The sequence below is a fragment of the Callorhinchus milii genome, unplaced genomic scaffold, assembly GCF_018977255.1.
Source record: "Callorhinchus milii isolate IMCB2004 unplaced genomic scaffold, IMCB_Cmil_1.0 Scaffold1, whole genome shotgun sequence".
NCBI classification, from domain to species: Eukaryota; Metazoa; Chordata; class Chondrichthyes; order Chimaeriformes; family Callorhinchidae; genus Callorhinchus; species Callorhinchus milii.
Window position 1 is genome coordinate 73,789,207 of NW_024704742.1, and position 14,256 is coordinate 73,803,462.

The 14,256-nt window shown below is 45.5% G+C and overlaps 1 protein-coding gene across 1 annotated transcript in view; it reads left to right on the forward strand.

Moving 5' to 3' along the window:
- The first annotated feature begins 833 nt into the window (after positions 1-833).
- The window catches only part of slc49a3 (solute carrier family 49 member 3), a 39,518-nt gene continuing 26,095 nt past the window's right edge, over positions 834-14,256 (forward strand). Inside the window, exons 1-2 of the mRNA XM_042344390.1 lie at positions 834-938; positions 10,649-10,807. Coding sequence (XP_042200324.1) covers positions 834-938; positions 10,649-10,807 — 264 coding nt within the window. The remainder of the gene's footprint in view (positions 939-10,648; positions 10,808-14,256) is intronic.

A 14,256-nucleotide genomic window follows, 5' to 3' on the forward strand; every position in this document is an offset into this window, starting at 1 on the left:
GGCAGTGGGGGGGGCAGTGGGGGGGGCAGTGGGGGGTGGGGCAGTGGGGGGTGGGACAGTGGGGGGGCAGTGGGGGGGCAGTGGGGGGGCGGGGGGGGCAGTGGGGGGGGGGCAGTGGGGGGGGGCAGTGGGGGGGGCAGTGGGGGGGGGCAGTGGGGGGGGGCAGTGGGGGGGGGGGCAGTGGGGGGGGGCAGTGGGGGGGGGCAGTGGGGGGGCAGTGGGGGGGGGGCAGTGGGGGGGGCAGTGGGGGGGGCAGTGGGGGGGCAGTGGGGGGGGAGCAGTGGGGAGGAGGGAGGGCCACTGGGGGCAGGCAGTGGGGGGGGGGCAGTGGGGGTGGGGCAGTGGGGGGGCAGTGGGGGGGGCAGTGGGGGGGGGCAGTGGGGGGGGGGCAGTGGGGGGGGCAGTGGGGGGGGGGCAGTGGGGGGGGGCAGTGGGGGGGGCAGTGGGGGGGGCAGTGGGGGGGGGCAGTGGGGGGGGGGCAGTGGGGGGGGCAGTGGGGGGGGCAGTGGGGGGGGGGCAGTGGGGGGGGCAGTGGGGGGGGGGCAGTGGGGGGGGGGCAGTGGGGGGGGGGGCAGTGGGGGGGGGGCAGTGGGGGGGGCAGTGGGGGGGGGGCAGTGGGGAGGGGGAGGACAGGGACGGTCTTGTGACAATCCGCTGTGACTATAACAATGGTTGTGATCACCATGGTCACGGCGGGGCGGCCTGGCCCCGGATTGGCTGCTGTGTGAGCGGGGGGCGGGGTGGCCTGGCCTCGGATTGGCTGCTGTGTGAGCGGGGGGCGGGGCTGCGGGTGGGCTCCGCCTCCGCTCAGTCCGGAAGTCGCTGAGGCCGCGATGCCGCCCGACACGGAGCCGCTTCTCGGGGTCCGACACAGGACCTACAGACGACGATGGTTTATTCTGCTCGTCACCTGCATCCTCGCCTGCTCTAATGCCATGGTATGTGCTGAGGGCCCCCCCACACACAGGGACACAGAGAGTCACAGCCACACACACACACAGAGAGTCACAGCCACACACACACAGGGACACAGAGAGTCACAGCCACACACACACACACAGAGACAGACAGAGAATCAGAGAGAGAGAGAGAGAGACACACACACAGAGGGACACAGAGACAGAGAGAGAATCACAGCGACACACACACACAGACAGAGAATTAGAGAGAGAGAGACACCCACACAGAGGGACACAGAGAATCACAGCGACACACACACACACAGACAGAGAGTCAGAGAGAGAGAGACACACAGAGACAGAGAGGGACACAAAGACAAGAGAGAGAATCACAGCGACACACAGAGGGACACAGAGACAGAGAGAGACAGAGAATCAGAGACAGAGAGAATCAGACAGAGACACAGACAGACAGACAGACAGACAGACAGAGGTCCGTGTCTCGGGGGCAATCAGACAGAATGACTCAGCCCCGGGGGGGGGGGGGTGGGGGTGGGGGGGGGAATGGCGCGTTTCCCCGGTGGGTGATCGCTGCTCTCAGTCAGTGCTCCGCAAACACGAGAGTGTCATCACCTTCACCTCGGAATCTGTTTGGTAGTGAACACCTGTGTGTGACGGGTCTCTCCCCACACCCCCTCCCGCTCGGGACATCGCCTCACCGGAGGGTTTTACATGGAGTTCAGTTCCCGGCTTTACCGCGAGCCCTCCATCCGCTGTGTGGGTAAACTTTACATCTAAAAGGAAGCAAAGTTCACCAGTGGTATGTGTGTCGATCTGCAGTGAAGCCTTCTCTGTTCCCATTATTATGCCCAACATATTTTTCGCTCTAACACTCTGCTCTGTGATCCCTGCAGGAGGTTTTTGCATTGCACTAAAACCAGATCTACTGTGTATTAAAGATAACGAGAATAGGAATTGGTATGTGTTTCATCTGGTGCACGAGTCATCTTCACTGACTTGACAGCATTCTTGTCTCCGAGTCAGAAAATTGTGCATTCAATCTCCACTCAGGACACTCAATCTCATCGTATCAGCTGACACTCCTTTTCAGGTAGATCTTAAAGATCCCGGGACGCTCGTTGGAAAGAGGAGGAAGTTTCTCCAGGTGCCATTGCCAACAATCTGACACGTAAATTGAGCACAATTTGGCTGTTCTGTTTGACTCCCAAAATACACCATCACTGGTCCAATCTCAAATAGGATTCTTCTTTCTTTTCTCTTTGTGTTTGTCATCTACCGTTTAATGATCCTGATCAATGATCGGCGTGCAACGTGATGGCAATCCTACTTATTGTGTCGTGGTATATGAGGATGTAGGTCTGTGTCTACAATTCCCAGTGTTGTGAGTATCAGTTGTGCTAAATGTCACTCAGTAGTAATGACTCTCATTTGATTTTAACAGTGAACCTATTGTATTCTGATGCAGGTAAGCCAAAAATATATGCAGCTCAACTTGTTCAAATGGTTTTGTTACCCATCTCATTCACTGTGTTGATAGATCTCACATTAATGCTGCTTTTATACTGTAGATTTGACAGGAAATTGCTGTAGTTTGGAAAGTGATTCCAAAGTGAGCCAAAATATCACTATAAAAAGGGCAGAATCAATGTAAATTGTCCTGGGGCAGTGGTAAAGGAAGTACTGACGTAAGCAAAGTGTAAAGCAAAGCATCTATATATAAAAATGACTGTTGTGAAAGTTGGACAATCTTGGAATTGGGCAATCTTTGAAATCCTGATGCATTCAATAAAGAGCTAAAATTGATCAGATCAGGAAGTGGATTATTAGCTGTAGTTCTTACAGGAAGGGTGTTTACGTACATATATGTATATCAGATTAGAATGCAGGAACAGCAACTTGCATTTATTTGCCACCCTTCACGGAGGATAGCGTCTTGGAGTGCTGCACAATAGCATGTTAGGGGCAAGGGAGAAGTGGGAGGTTACCAAAGGTGCAGTCAAAGAGGTAAGTTCAAGATCCTCATCCTCACCTTTAAGGCCATCTATGGTCTTGCCCCCTCCTACCTCTCTGACCTGCTGACTCCCTACGAGCCTGCCCGCTCCCTCCGTTAATCGGGCTCCGGTCTGCTCCATGTCTCTCGCCCGACTCTGCCCCCACACTCTGGAACTCCATCCCACGGTCCCTTCACCTCGCTTCCTCCCTTGCCTCCTTCAAGATCGGTCTCAAGACCTTTCTCTTCGACCGTGTCTTTGGTCTCCCTCCCACCTCTCTGCCTTCCCTCCCCCCTGCACCACCCCTCCCCCATGCCTGGGCCCCGACACCTGACTGTTCAGGGCTTTAGGACGTCCTCCCAACATGAAAGGCGCTCTATAAATGTAATTTTTGTTGTTGTTGAAGTGGAATTTCAAGATAAAGAGGGGTTGAGGCAGAGGGATTGAGGCAGGCAGTTCCAGAGATTAAGGATGGGATGAAGGGATCAGGGGATGTCATCAAGGCTGTGTCCGCTGAGTGAAGGTCAGAGTAGTTAGGGGCATCCTAGAGGGTGGAGGGATTTCTATTGAGGATGAGGATCTTGAAATTGATCCTTTCGGAGATCTTCAACCACTCAGTGGAGTCTGGCGAGGATTGGGATGATAGGGTCCGTAGTTTCGGAAGAGTTGGATTTTGCGAATGGTGGAAATGGGGAAACCAGGGAGGAGTGCATTTGAATTAGGATAGGATATGAACCAAATGCAATGTCCCCATGTCAAATCTGTTAAGAATCACACAAAAATATTTATCTTCTTCTTCATCACAACTGTTGAGATAATGGTCACTTGGGTGAGGTAAGCCTGTAAAACAGTTCTTTAGTAAAAAAGCAGAGGCAAGCAGAGTATAGATACTTTGTTGAAGGAGGGAGAAATAAAACAATCTGCTCTTCTGCACCTTCTAGTGGCTGATTTGCAAGATCCTAGACAAGAACTTAAGCTCCATCAGTGAATGCCAGATATTACAGGATATCTGAAAATAGGCGAGAGAAAAATGTATTCACGGAGCAAATGTTACAATGTACACTCACGTGTAAACAACTGTATTATGTGCCATGTATATAGAGCAAATTGTGGCTGTGTTTAATTATGTAATTATAATTACAATGAAAGGGATCCAGTCATTTTGTAGTAAAGTCAAAAAAATTTCATTACATAATTCATGGCAACTGCAATTATTTCTGTACATGGGGGCTCTGTACACGTGACATGGGGGTATTGCATGTGCATCATATCCTATCTCAAATGCCATCCTCCATGGTTTCCATGGTGGAATGCAAACTTTATAAAAATGACTAAAGATTAAGCAAATGCCTAAACCAGTGGTGGCCAACATGTCTAGGTTTGATCGGAGTGTGTTTTCAGTTTTTTCTTGATTGATTTATGCCATAAATCAAGAAATATTCAATCAAGAAAATGTATTTTGTTAGTGACCAGAAAGGTTGGCCACCATTGGCGAGGCCTAAACTATAAAAGGATTATTAATATTATTATTATTACATAGTACACTGGTCGGGCCATACCTACTACACTGCAAATATGTTTGGTCGCCTCGAGGCAGTGCAGCGAAGAGCAACGAGGATGATAATGATTATTCTTGTATTTGGTATAGCGCTTTATCATGTCGGAAAGGTGTCTCAAAGCGCTTCATAGAATTTACTGTGAACTGAAGTGACTGTGTAATTGAAATGCAGCAGCACACAGCAATGTCCAAAAAACAGCCATGGAGTAAGTGACCAATTTTATTTGGGAGATTGTTGGCCAGAAGAAATTCACTTCTCTTTTCAAACAGTGCCATGGGATCTTTAATGTCCCCCTGAACAGGCAGATGGGAACTCAGTTTAATGTCTAATCCAAAAAATGGATGAGACATCAATCCTTGCTTTGGATTAAAAACAGCACCTCCTACAATGATCTGCAATGTTAGAGAAATGAGCTATGAGCAACAAAGTGAGACTCTTCAACAACAACGACAACAGCAACAAATTATATTTGTTTAGCACCTTTCACGTGAGGAAGACATCCCAAGGCGCTGGATAGTCAGGGATCTGCACCTGAGCTGGTGGTTGGGATCAGGAGGGGTGGAGGGCGGGAAAGGTAGGGGTAGGAGGGTGACCGAAGGCGCGGTCTAAGAGGAGGATCTTGAGATGGGTCTTGAAGTAGGCAAGGGAGGGGTGAGGTGGAGGGACTATGGGATGGAGTGCCAGAGGGTAGGGCAGTGAGACTTCAGCTCTCCTCTCGACTCTCTACCCCCTCCTCGCTCCCCTCCTTCCCTCCCCTCACCATTTCCCCCTGCTCGGGTCCTGACCCAACTGTACAGCGCCTTGGGACGTCCTCCCGACGTGAAAGGCGCTCAATAAATGGAATCTTGTTGTTGTTGTTGAAGGACCCACCCATCAATGGTGAGGAGGGCAAGGCGGAGGACATGAAGCAGGCTGGAGCTCACTGAGTGGAGGGAGTGGGCAGGGTGGTAGAGGATTAGGAGGTCACAGAGGTAGGGGGGAGCAAGGTTGTGGAGGGCTTTGAAGGTGATGACCAGGATGTTGAACTGTATCCTCTGTGTGATGGGAAGCCAGTGGAGTCGGGTGAAAGGATCATAGAGCCTGGAGTGGGAGAGTACACAGGCTGCAGAGTTCTGAATGATCTGCAGCCTATGGAGGGAGGAGTTGGGGAGGTCGACAAGCAGTGAGTTTGCAACATCAAGCCGGGATGTGATGAATGCGTGGATGAGAGTCTCGGCAGCCTGTGATGAGAGATAGTGGAGGAGCCGAGCGATGTTGCAGGGGTAGGGAAAGCCAGAGCGGATCATGGCACGGATGTGGAGGATGAAGGACAGTTGAGGGTTGAACAGAACGCTGAGGTTCCATATTGGCTCTGTGAGGTGTAGAGTGCATCAATGAAGGGAATGAGAGAAGAGTTACACAAGATTTTAAATGGGATTGAGACAGTGAACCCAAAACAATACTTTTGGATGCACTGAGTCAACTCCTGTGAATTATAAACACCAGCGTGGACTAGTTGAACTTAATGGCCTTCAGCATCAGCGGAATGTGTAAAATGATACTTTAGCATCAGTGCAATGTGCAAATTGTATGTTTTAACAAAGATTAAATTAAGGTGATCCCAATTGTGTTCACAAACAATGGTATAGCGCTCCGAGATCCGGTCAAGCGTGAAGGGTGCTATATAAATGCAAGTTGTTGTATTGCTTTCTTATTTCTTACTTAATACCCGTTTGTGGAGCATTGCGTAAAATTGCTGCCCTATTTGCCTACAAAATACAGTACCACTACACTTTACAATATATCCTGTGAAGCTCTTTGAGATGGCCTTCTGACTTGAAAGATGCTATATCAAATGCAAAGATTCTGATAGCGTCAAAATACTTTGTGAATCTACCAAATCTGATGGCTTGTGAAATTATTTTTAATACCACAATTCTTATTAATTTTTAGCAATTTTTTCACCAGGTCTTAATTACAATTGAAATCTTTCTTGTACGTTGCACAGGTGAAATACTAGGTGGACAGTTAAAAGTTATTTTTGAGTATTATATAAAGGAGAGGCTGAGATTTTTTTTACACCTGGTTATGGAATCAACTACCAAAAACAGTGTTTGAGGCAGGATCTGTCATAACTTTTAAAAGGGAATTTAGACAAATGTTTGAAGAGGAAATATATAGAGAGAGGGCATGGGAATGACCTCTCTTTTAAAGACCTGGTACAGGATTGTAAGGGCTGAATGGCCTTCTTCTGTGCTGTAATATTCTATGATTTTCTAATTAAGTGTCACATGAAGCAGATTAAAAGCAAACACCTGTTTGAAGTGCTTCTTCAGAAAACTTATTACAAAGAAATCCCAGGGAGAGTGTTTCCTTTTGTAGAGGCATACTCTGAACCTTTCTGCTGTAAAAGCAGTAGCCTCCAGATTGTTATCTATAGCAGATGTGCTCAGCATCATCAGCTGCAGAGTGAACTACTTACACCACAAACCATATTAGTGATGCCAGGCAAGCAGCTTTTCAAAGCAATGAAAATATTCCCCGGTAACCATACCAAGACATGCATTTAACATGTCTAGTTATCACGGAATAGTACTGTGTCCCACAGTTGCCTGCTATATATTCTGTTTTTAAGTTGATCTACGATCCTCATCCTCACCTACAAGGCCATTCACGGCCTCGCTCCCTCCTACCTCTCCAACCTACTATCCCCCTACCTACCTGCCCGTACCCTCCGTTCCTCTGGCTCCGGTCTGCTCCACATCCCCCGCCCCAACCGCCCTACCATCGGTGGTCGGGCCTTCAGCCTCTCAGCCCCGAGGCTCTGGAACTCTATCCCCCAGTGCCTTCGCCGCCTCCTCCCTTTCCTCCTTCAAGGCCGGTCTCAAGACCTTTCTCTTTGACCGTGCCTTCAGCTCCCCTCTCGACTCTCTACCCCCTCCTCGCTCCCTCCCTTCCCTCCACTCACCATTTCTCCTTACTTGGGTCCTGACCCAACTGTACAGCGCCTTGGGACGTCCTCCCGACGTGAAAGGCGCTCTATAAATGGAATCTTGTTGTTGTTGTTTTGAAAACCTGTGAAAAACTAATGGCAGGAAAAGAAAATGTTGTCCTTAACTTCCTATTTTTCTTGTTGTTCTATCCCATGTTGTACTTGTCTCAAACAAATTTGACGAATCTTGCATATTCATAATGAATGATGAATTGCTTTGCAAAATGAATCAGAGGAAAAGGTTTATTACGGGTGGGAGAAGAACCTATTAGCTCAGACGTTGATAAAGCCAAGAGTTAGAATTCGAGGAGGGGGAAGGAAAACCCAAGTCCAGTTGCACTGTATAACTATTAAATTGCCTTACAATGGAATCTTTCGGTATACAATTGTGACCGAGTAAAAATGTTATTCAGTAGTATACTCTTTGTCCTTTGGCTGAATCTAAATATGTTGTTGTGTTCTGATCCTGCTTTTCAAACGGGGAGGGAGAAAAAACTGTTACAGCTGCAGCGTAGGATATGGTGGCTAAAGTGACAGGAGTTAGTAGCAGTAAATTCAATAAGGCAGCTGACAATGCCGGAAAATGTTTGCTGCAAAAAATTTGAGACCTACAATGCATTCTTTGTGTTCCGTATGGTTTGTGGTGTTCAGTGGTCTCATGCCGAGCCCGACAAGTGTATGCAGTCTTGTGACTTTGGAGCCTTGTGACCTGATGAATCATGTGTTCTTATGTGAGTGTCGAGTAAAATTGCTGCTTTAACATTTGGTGTCACTGACCTGCAATGTAGCTCATCTAGAGTAAAACATCCTCAGGTTTTCAGGTCATTGAAGCTTGTATGAAGTCCACTAATGATGGTTTCTTGACTGAAACCAAGAAAAACACCAACATATATTGTTTTGTTAAAAAGTCACTAAATTGTCTAAACCTTATCGTGAGTCTTAGACAAAACCTGGATACGTCCAGTTACACTTGCTTTTTGGCACTTTAATTGGTGCTAACATTTTCTAAACGTGATTCGCACTTTACAATTAATTGTCAAAGAATTGAGGAGAAACCTTCTATTGTAGAGTGTACCTTTGACCGAAGATTATTTTTTAAGGTTTAGAAATTTGAGGTGTTTTCTATGAAGACACTTTATCATTGGGTTGTTAGGAAATAGCTTTTATTTGCACAGGTGACAATAAATCAAATTTAAGCATGTGGGGTTTTTCTGTTATTCTGGTTTCTGAGCTAAGCTCCCCGAGACCCTGCCTCATGTGAAGGACGCTGTATAAGTGCAAGTTCTGCGGAAAAAAAATCTGAAGAAGTAATAATAATAATTAAAAGTAGTAGTAACTTCAATAAGGCAGCTGACAGTGCTGGAAAATGTTTGCTGAAAGGAATTCCAGACCTGCAATGTATTCTTTGTGTTCGATGTGATTTGTAGTGTTCAGTGGTCTCATTCCGAGACCGACAAGTGTACGCAGTCTTTTGACTTTGGAGAAGTATTTGTGAAGGAATTTACCAGCAATATGATGACCATGAGACAGGCTTACAAAACCACTTCCTGAAGCAGTTCTGTTTCTAATGTAAATGCATCATAAAGAACTTAAATTTAAATGTTAAACTATTTTTTAAAAAAAACTTTTTTCAAACTCTTGCAGTCAGATTAGTTTGACATTCATGGTGGATAGTGTCTGGCTCTGTCTATGGTGTGTGACTTCTGTCTGGTCTATTATATACTATAAGTATCTGTTTATTACCTGCCGATGCCCACCATCTGCTATGACCCATGAGCCTTCGGTCACTTAGCTCCCTCCAGTATAAACTGTAAATTGTAATTGATATTAATGGGAAATATCTCATGTATGTCAGTCTTTCTCACGTGATAGCATTGTCACATTTGAGTTGCGGAGTCAAACCCACAACTGGACTTTGAATTCATAGTTTAGACTGACATTCCAATACAGTGTGGTGAGGGGAGGTTGTATCTTTGGTGATGCTGTGTTTCAAATGAGACATTAAACCTCCTGTCCTGTCTGCATCTTCAGCTGGATGTTAAAGAACGCACAGGGAGTTTTTCCTGTTGTTGTGGCCAGCAAACCCCAAGGTAAAATTGGTCATTCCCATCATGGCTGTTTGTGTTATGTCATTGACCTGATGTCAGACAGACAAACTGTTTGTCAGACATCAAGTCCTGGATGAGAGCCAACTTTCTTCAGCTGAATCTCAGCAAGACTGAGGTCCTTCTGTTTGGCTCACACCAGCGCCTCAGCATCTCAGGCACTGGCAGCATCAGCATCCATGGATACACATTCCTCCTCACCAAGCCAGTCAGGAACCTGGGCGTCTTGTTCAACCCTCGACTGTCCTTTCTCTCCCATATCCATGCCATGACCGGGTCTCCCTTCCCACACTTCCACAACATTGCCCGACTCCGCCACTGCCTCACCCCTCAGGCCGCCGAAACCCTCATATACACATTTGTCACCTCAAGGCTCGACTACGGAAACTTCCTCCTTCTCAGCCTTCCCAAATCTTCCCTACGCAAGCTGTAGATCATCCAGGACTCTGCAGCTCATGTCCTCTCCAGCACCAGGCTCAGCGACCCCATCAGCCCCACCCTCACCTGGCTCCACTGGCTCCCCATCCCTCAGAAGATAGAATTCAAATTCCTCGTCCTCACCTTCAAGGCCCTCCACGGCCCCTTCCGCCCTACATCTCTGACCTGCTGACCCCCTATCAACCTGACCGCTCCCTCCACTCAGCAGGCTCCAGCCTTCTCCAGGTCTCCAACCCGACCTGCCCTACCATCGGTGGCCAGGCTTTCAGCCTCTCTGTCCCCACCCTTTGAAACTCCATCCTACAATCCCTTCACCTTGCTCCCTCTCTTGCCTCCTTCAAGGCACGACTCAAGACCCTCCTTTTTGATTGTGCCTTCAGCCGCCCTCCTGCCTCTCTGCTCTCCCACATCCCAACCCTGCTCCTCCACACTCAGGTCCTGATCCCTGACTGTTCAGCACCTTGGGATGTCCATCCAATGTGAAAGGTGCTTTACAAATCCAATTTTGTTGTTGTTGTTGTTATTGGTCGATCTGGAACTACTCAATCAGTATTTGACGATTTCAAAAGTGAGCACAGAGCTTTTTTTTATTTAACTCTTTTCACTGCTCCCTAAATGTAGTTTGCTGTGATATTATCATAGATTTATTTTTCTTTTGTTTCAGAACTGGTTGTGTTTTGCACCCATTGCAAGTGAGACAGCCAGGTATTTCAAAATTTCCACGGATCAAGTCAATTGGCTATCGATGGTTTACCTTATTGTTGGTGTACCATTTGGCTTTGGAACGACATGGTTGCTGGACACCCTTGGAATTAAAGTTGCAGTAAGTTTGTTTTTCTTTTGAACAATTTGCATGTTTGGTTCTCACTTCAGGCACTGGGGGATTATTGGCCTGCAATAATAATAATAATAATTTTTGCATTTCATATGGCTTCTTATCATGTCTTCGAGACGTCTCATAGCGCATCACAGGAAATACTATAAAGTCAATTGGCTGTATATTTTGTGGCGAAATGCAGCAGCCAATTGCACACAGCAGTGTTTCACAAACAGTCATGGATTAAGTGACCAAATTATTATTATTTTTATTTATTTTGAAGGGATTATTAACCCCAGAAAAGTGATCCGCCTACGACTAAAAACCAGGAGCCTACTTACTGCTAGGTGAACAGAGGCATATGGAGTAAGGAAACTTTTCCAATGTTTTGTTCTGCCGAGGAACCGAACCCAGGTCCTTTCGTTTGCAGGGCAAATGCTCTAACCGCTCAGCTCTAGGATGACTTTGTTGACCTGTTTGACCTTCAACTGTCCTTCAAATCCTAAATCTGGCTCTTCACCTTTAGGCTCAACTATTCCAACGTTCCAACGCACTGCTTGCTGGACACCCCAGCTCCATCCTATACAAATTACAGAATTTCTGCAGCTCATGTCCTTTCCCCTACTAGGCTCTATGAGACTATCATCCTCATTATCACTGCGCTCCACTGACTCCCCATGCCCCAGCAGTTCAAAGTGAAGATCCTTATTGTCGCGTTCAAATCCCTCCACAGCCTCGCCACATCGTTCTTCTGCAAATCTACCAAACTGGCTCAGCAAACACCAGCCCAAGGCAAAACCTTGGGCAAGTTTCCTTACTCCACACGCCTGATAATAATCTCTCACCAACTAAGTCCCCAAATTTGATCTGCTCCACAAGTAGCGGCCAAGCTTTCAGCCATTCTGCACTTCCTCTCTGGAACTCCATCCTGGAGTACCTCTGCCTCAACCATTCCTTCAAAACCTACCCTTGTCTTTTCAACTGCTTTTGGCTAAATTTACATCCATGTCTCCCCGGGCTCCAGTCAACTCTGTGAAACACTTTGAAATATCTTCCTAACATGGAGGATGTCTCAATACAGTGGAGTCCTGTAGCTCAGTGGTTAGAGCACCCGCCTCACAAGCAGATCTGGGTTTGATTCCCATCAGGGCGAAACCTTGGGCAAGTTTCCTTACTCCACATGCCTGATAATAATCCCTCAAGAAGAAAATAAAAATGTTGTCACTCAATCCACTACTGTTTGTGGGACACTGCTGTGCGCAATTGGCTGCCGCGTTTCGCCTACAAATATACAGTCAATTTACAGTATATTCTGTGAAGCGCTTTCAGACGTCTAGAAGACATGAAAAGCTCTATAACAAATGCAAACATTATTATATTTATTAACATAAAAGGCACTATATAAATGCAAATTATTGTTCATGTATTTTGGTTGCATCCCTATTGAGGGTTACAACCAAAATACATGAACGACAATTTATATTTATATAGCGTATTTTTTATCAGGAGGATGTTTCCTCCTTGTTGAGCTCATTGTTAAGGCTGACACTCCAATGCAGTTACTGGAGGAGTGCTGCATTGTTGGAGTAGTAAGACATTAAACTGAAGTCCTCTCCACGTGTGAAAGTGGATGTTAAAAATTTCCTGGCATTATTTGAAAAGAAAGAGGAGTTCCTTCTGGTGTCATTTGTCATTCACTTCATGGCTGTTTGTGGGACAGGGCTGCTCACAAATTGGCTGCTGCATTAACCTGATATGATTTGATAAGGCACCATATCAAATGCAAAGATTATTATTATTATACCAGAGTATAAAAGTTTTGGAGGATAATCTAACGCTGATTTAAATGGGTGAATGACCATTTAATTGACTTGAGGCCATAACACTGCGTCTCGGGTTTACTGATCAAATTACTGCTGAAATCATCCAGTTGAGCTGATTACTTCCTGGTCCATGCAAGTCGGTAGGTAGATATCACTACTTGATAACATGTGGCTAATGATAGAGATTATTTTACTGATATAATAGTAATAATCCTTGCATTTGATATCGCGCCTTATCACGTCGATGAGACATGAAGTGCTTCATTATTGTAAAGTGTGTATTTTGTGGGCAAAACGCGGTGGTCAATTGCACACAGCAGTGTCCCACAAACAGTCATGATAGATTGACCAATTTTTTAAAAAATATTTTAATATTGTGGAATTAAGGGATGATATATTGGGGACAGGGGTGTTGGGGGGCTGGGAATCTGGACTTGTGATTCGTTTCTGATTACTAAAAGGAGTCTGGATTTGTAACTCTTGAACCATTGAGAAATTTCTTTAGAAATCGCCATATTTTCCCATTGGCACTGAATAGCAGTGCTGATGAATGAAGTTAACATTCCTGGCACAATAAGGATTTAGAAGAGCAAATCTGGTTTCTAAACACCTAATTTTAAACACTTTTTTTTGCAGAATAAAATGTGTTTATTTTGAAGTGCTAGAGGTATGAAAAATTAAAAATATCTTTTGTACTCATGAAGTCAGCCCAAAATTTGTATTGTGTACAGTAGAGAATCCAATATCCACACTTTAATTGTGGAAATGAAAATAATACGGCCTGTACATAGTATCTCTCATTGCCTCTTTAACATGTGTCTGTGTGTGTGTAACATATGTATAACTATTTTTGTGTCAACTTGTCAGGCGACCTTAATGTCAGAAACATGGAGAATCAGAATGCATTTTTGTGATCTACTATGTCAAATTTCAAGGGAAGAATTAATGTTGTGGTTAAGTGCATTTTGCTAATGCATCTATATCCTGTTTTATTTTAGATATCCTATTACATTGTTATTACTCCAATAATATTAATTCCTATGGAACGTAAAATTAAAAGTGCAAATGAAAGAAATGTCCCCTTAGCCTGTTTAGATTCTGTTAGATATGTTCATCATTAATTTAAAATATTCATGAACTTCATTTATTACTTTTTGTACTTTTGTGTTACATTTACAGTATTTCAAGAATTCACGTACTTCAGGTTAACAGCTACACATTATTAATAACAAACTATAGGGTCGATTTTGTGATATTTCTTAATGGATTTAAGTCAGTGTTACTAACTCATGGGAATGCTGCTCAAACTGTTTTTAGGGCAGGATTCTCTTAAGTCAGAGTGATGTGAGTGGTGTACTTCCATTCTTTATTGAAGAAATACTGTAACACTAACCCTGTTATTATAGGATTTAGGAGTCCTGTAGCACAGTGATTAGAGCACTCGCCTTGCAAGCGAGAAACATGGGTCTGATTCCTGGCAGGGCAAAATCTTGGGCAAGTTTCCTTATTCTACTCGCCTGATAATAACCCCTCAAGAAAAAGAACAATAATACAGTTGATCACTTCAATCCACAACTGTCTGTGGGACACTCCTGTGTGCAATTGGCTGCCGCGTTTTGCCCACAAAATACA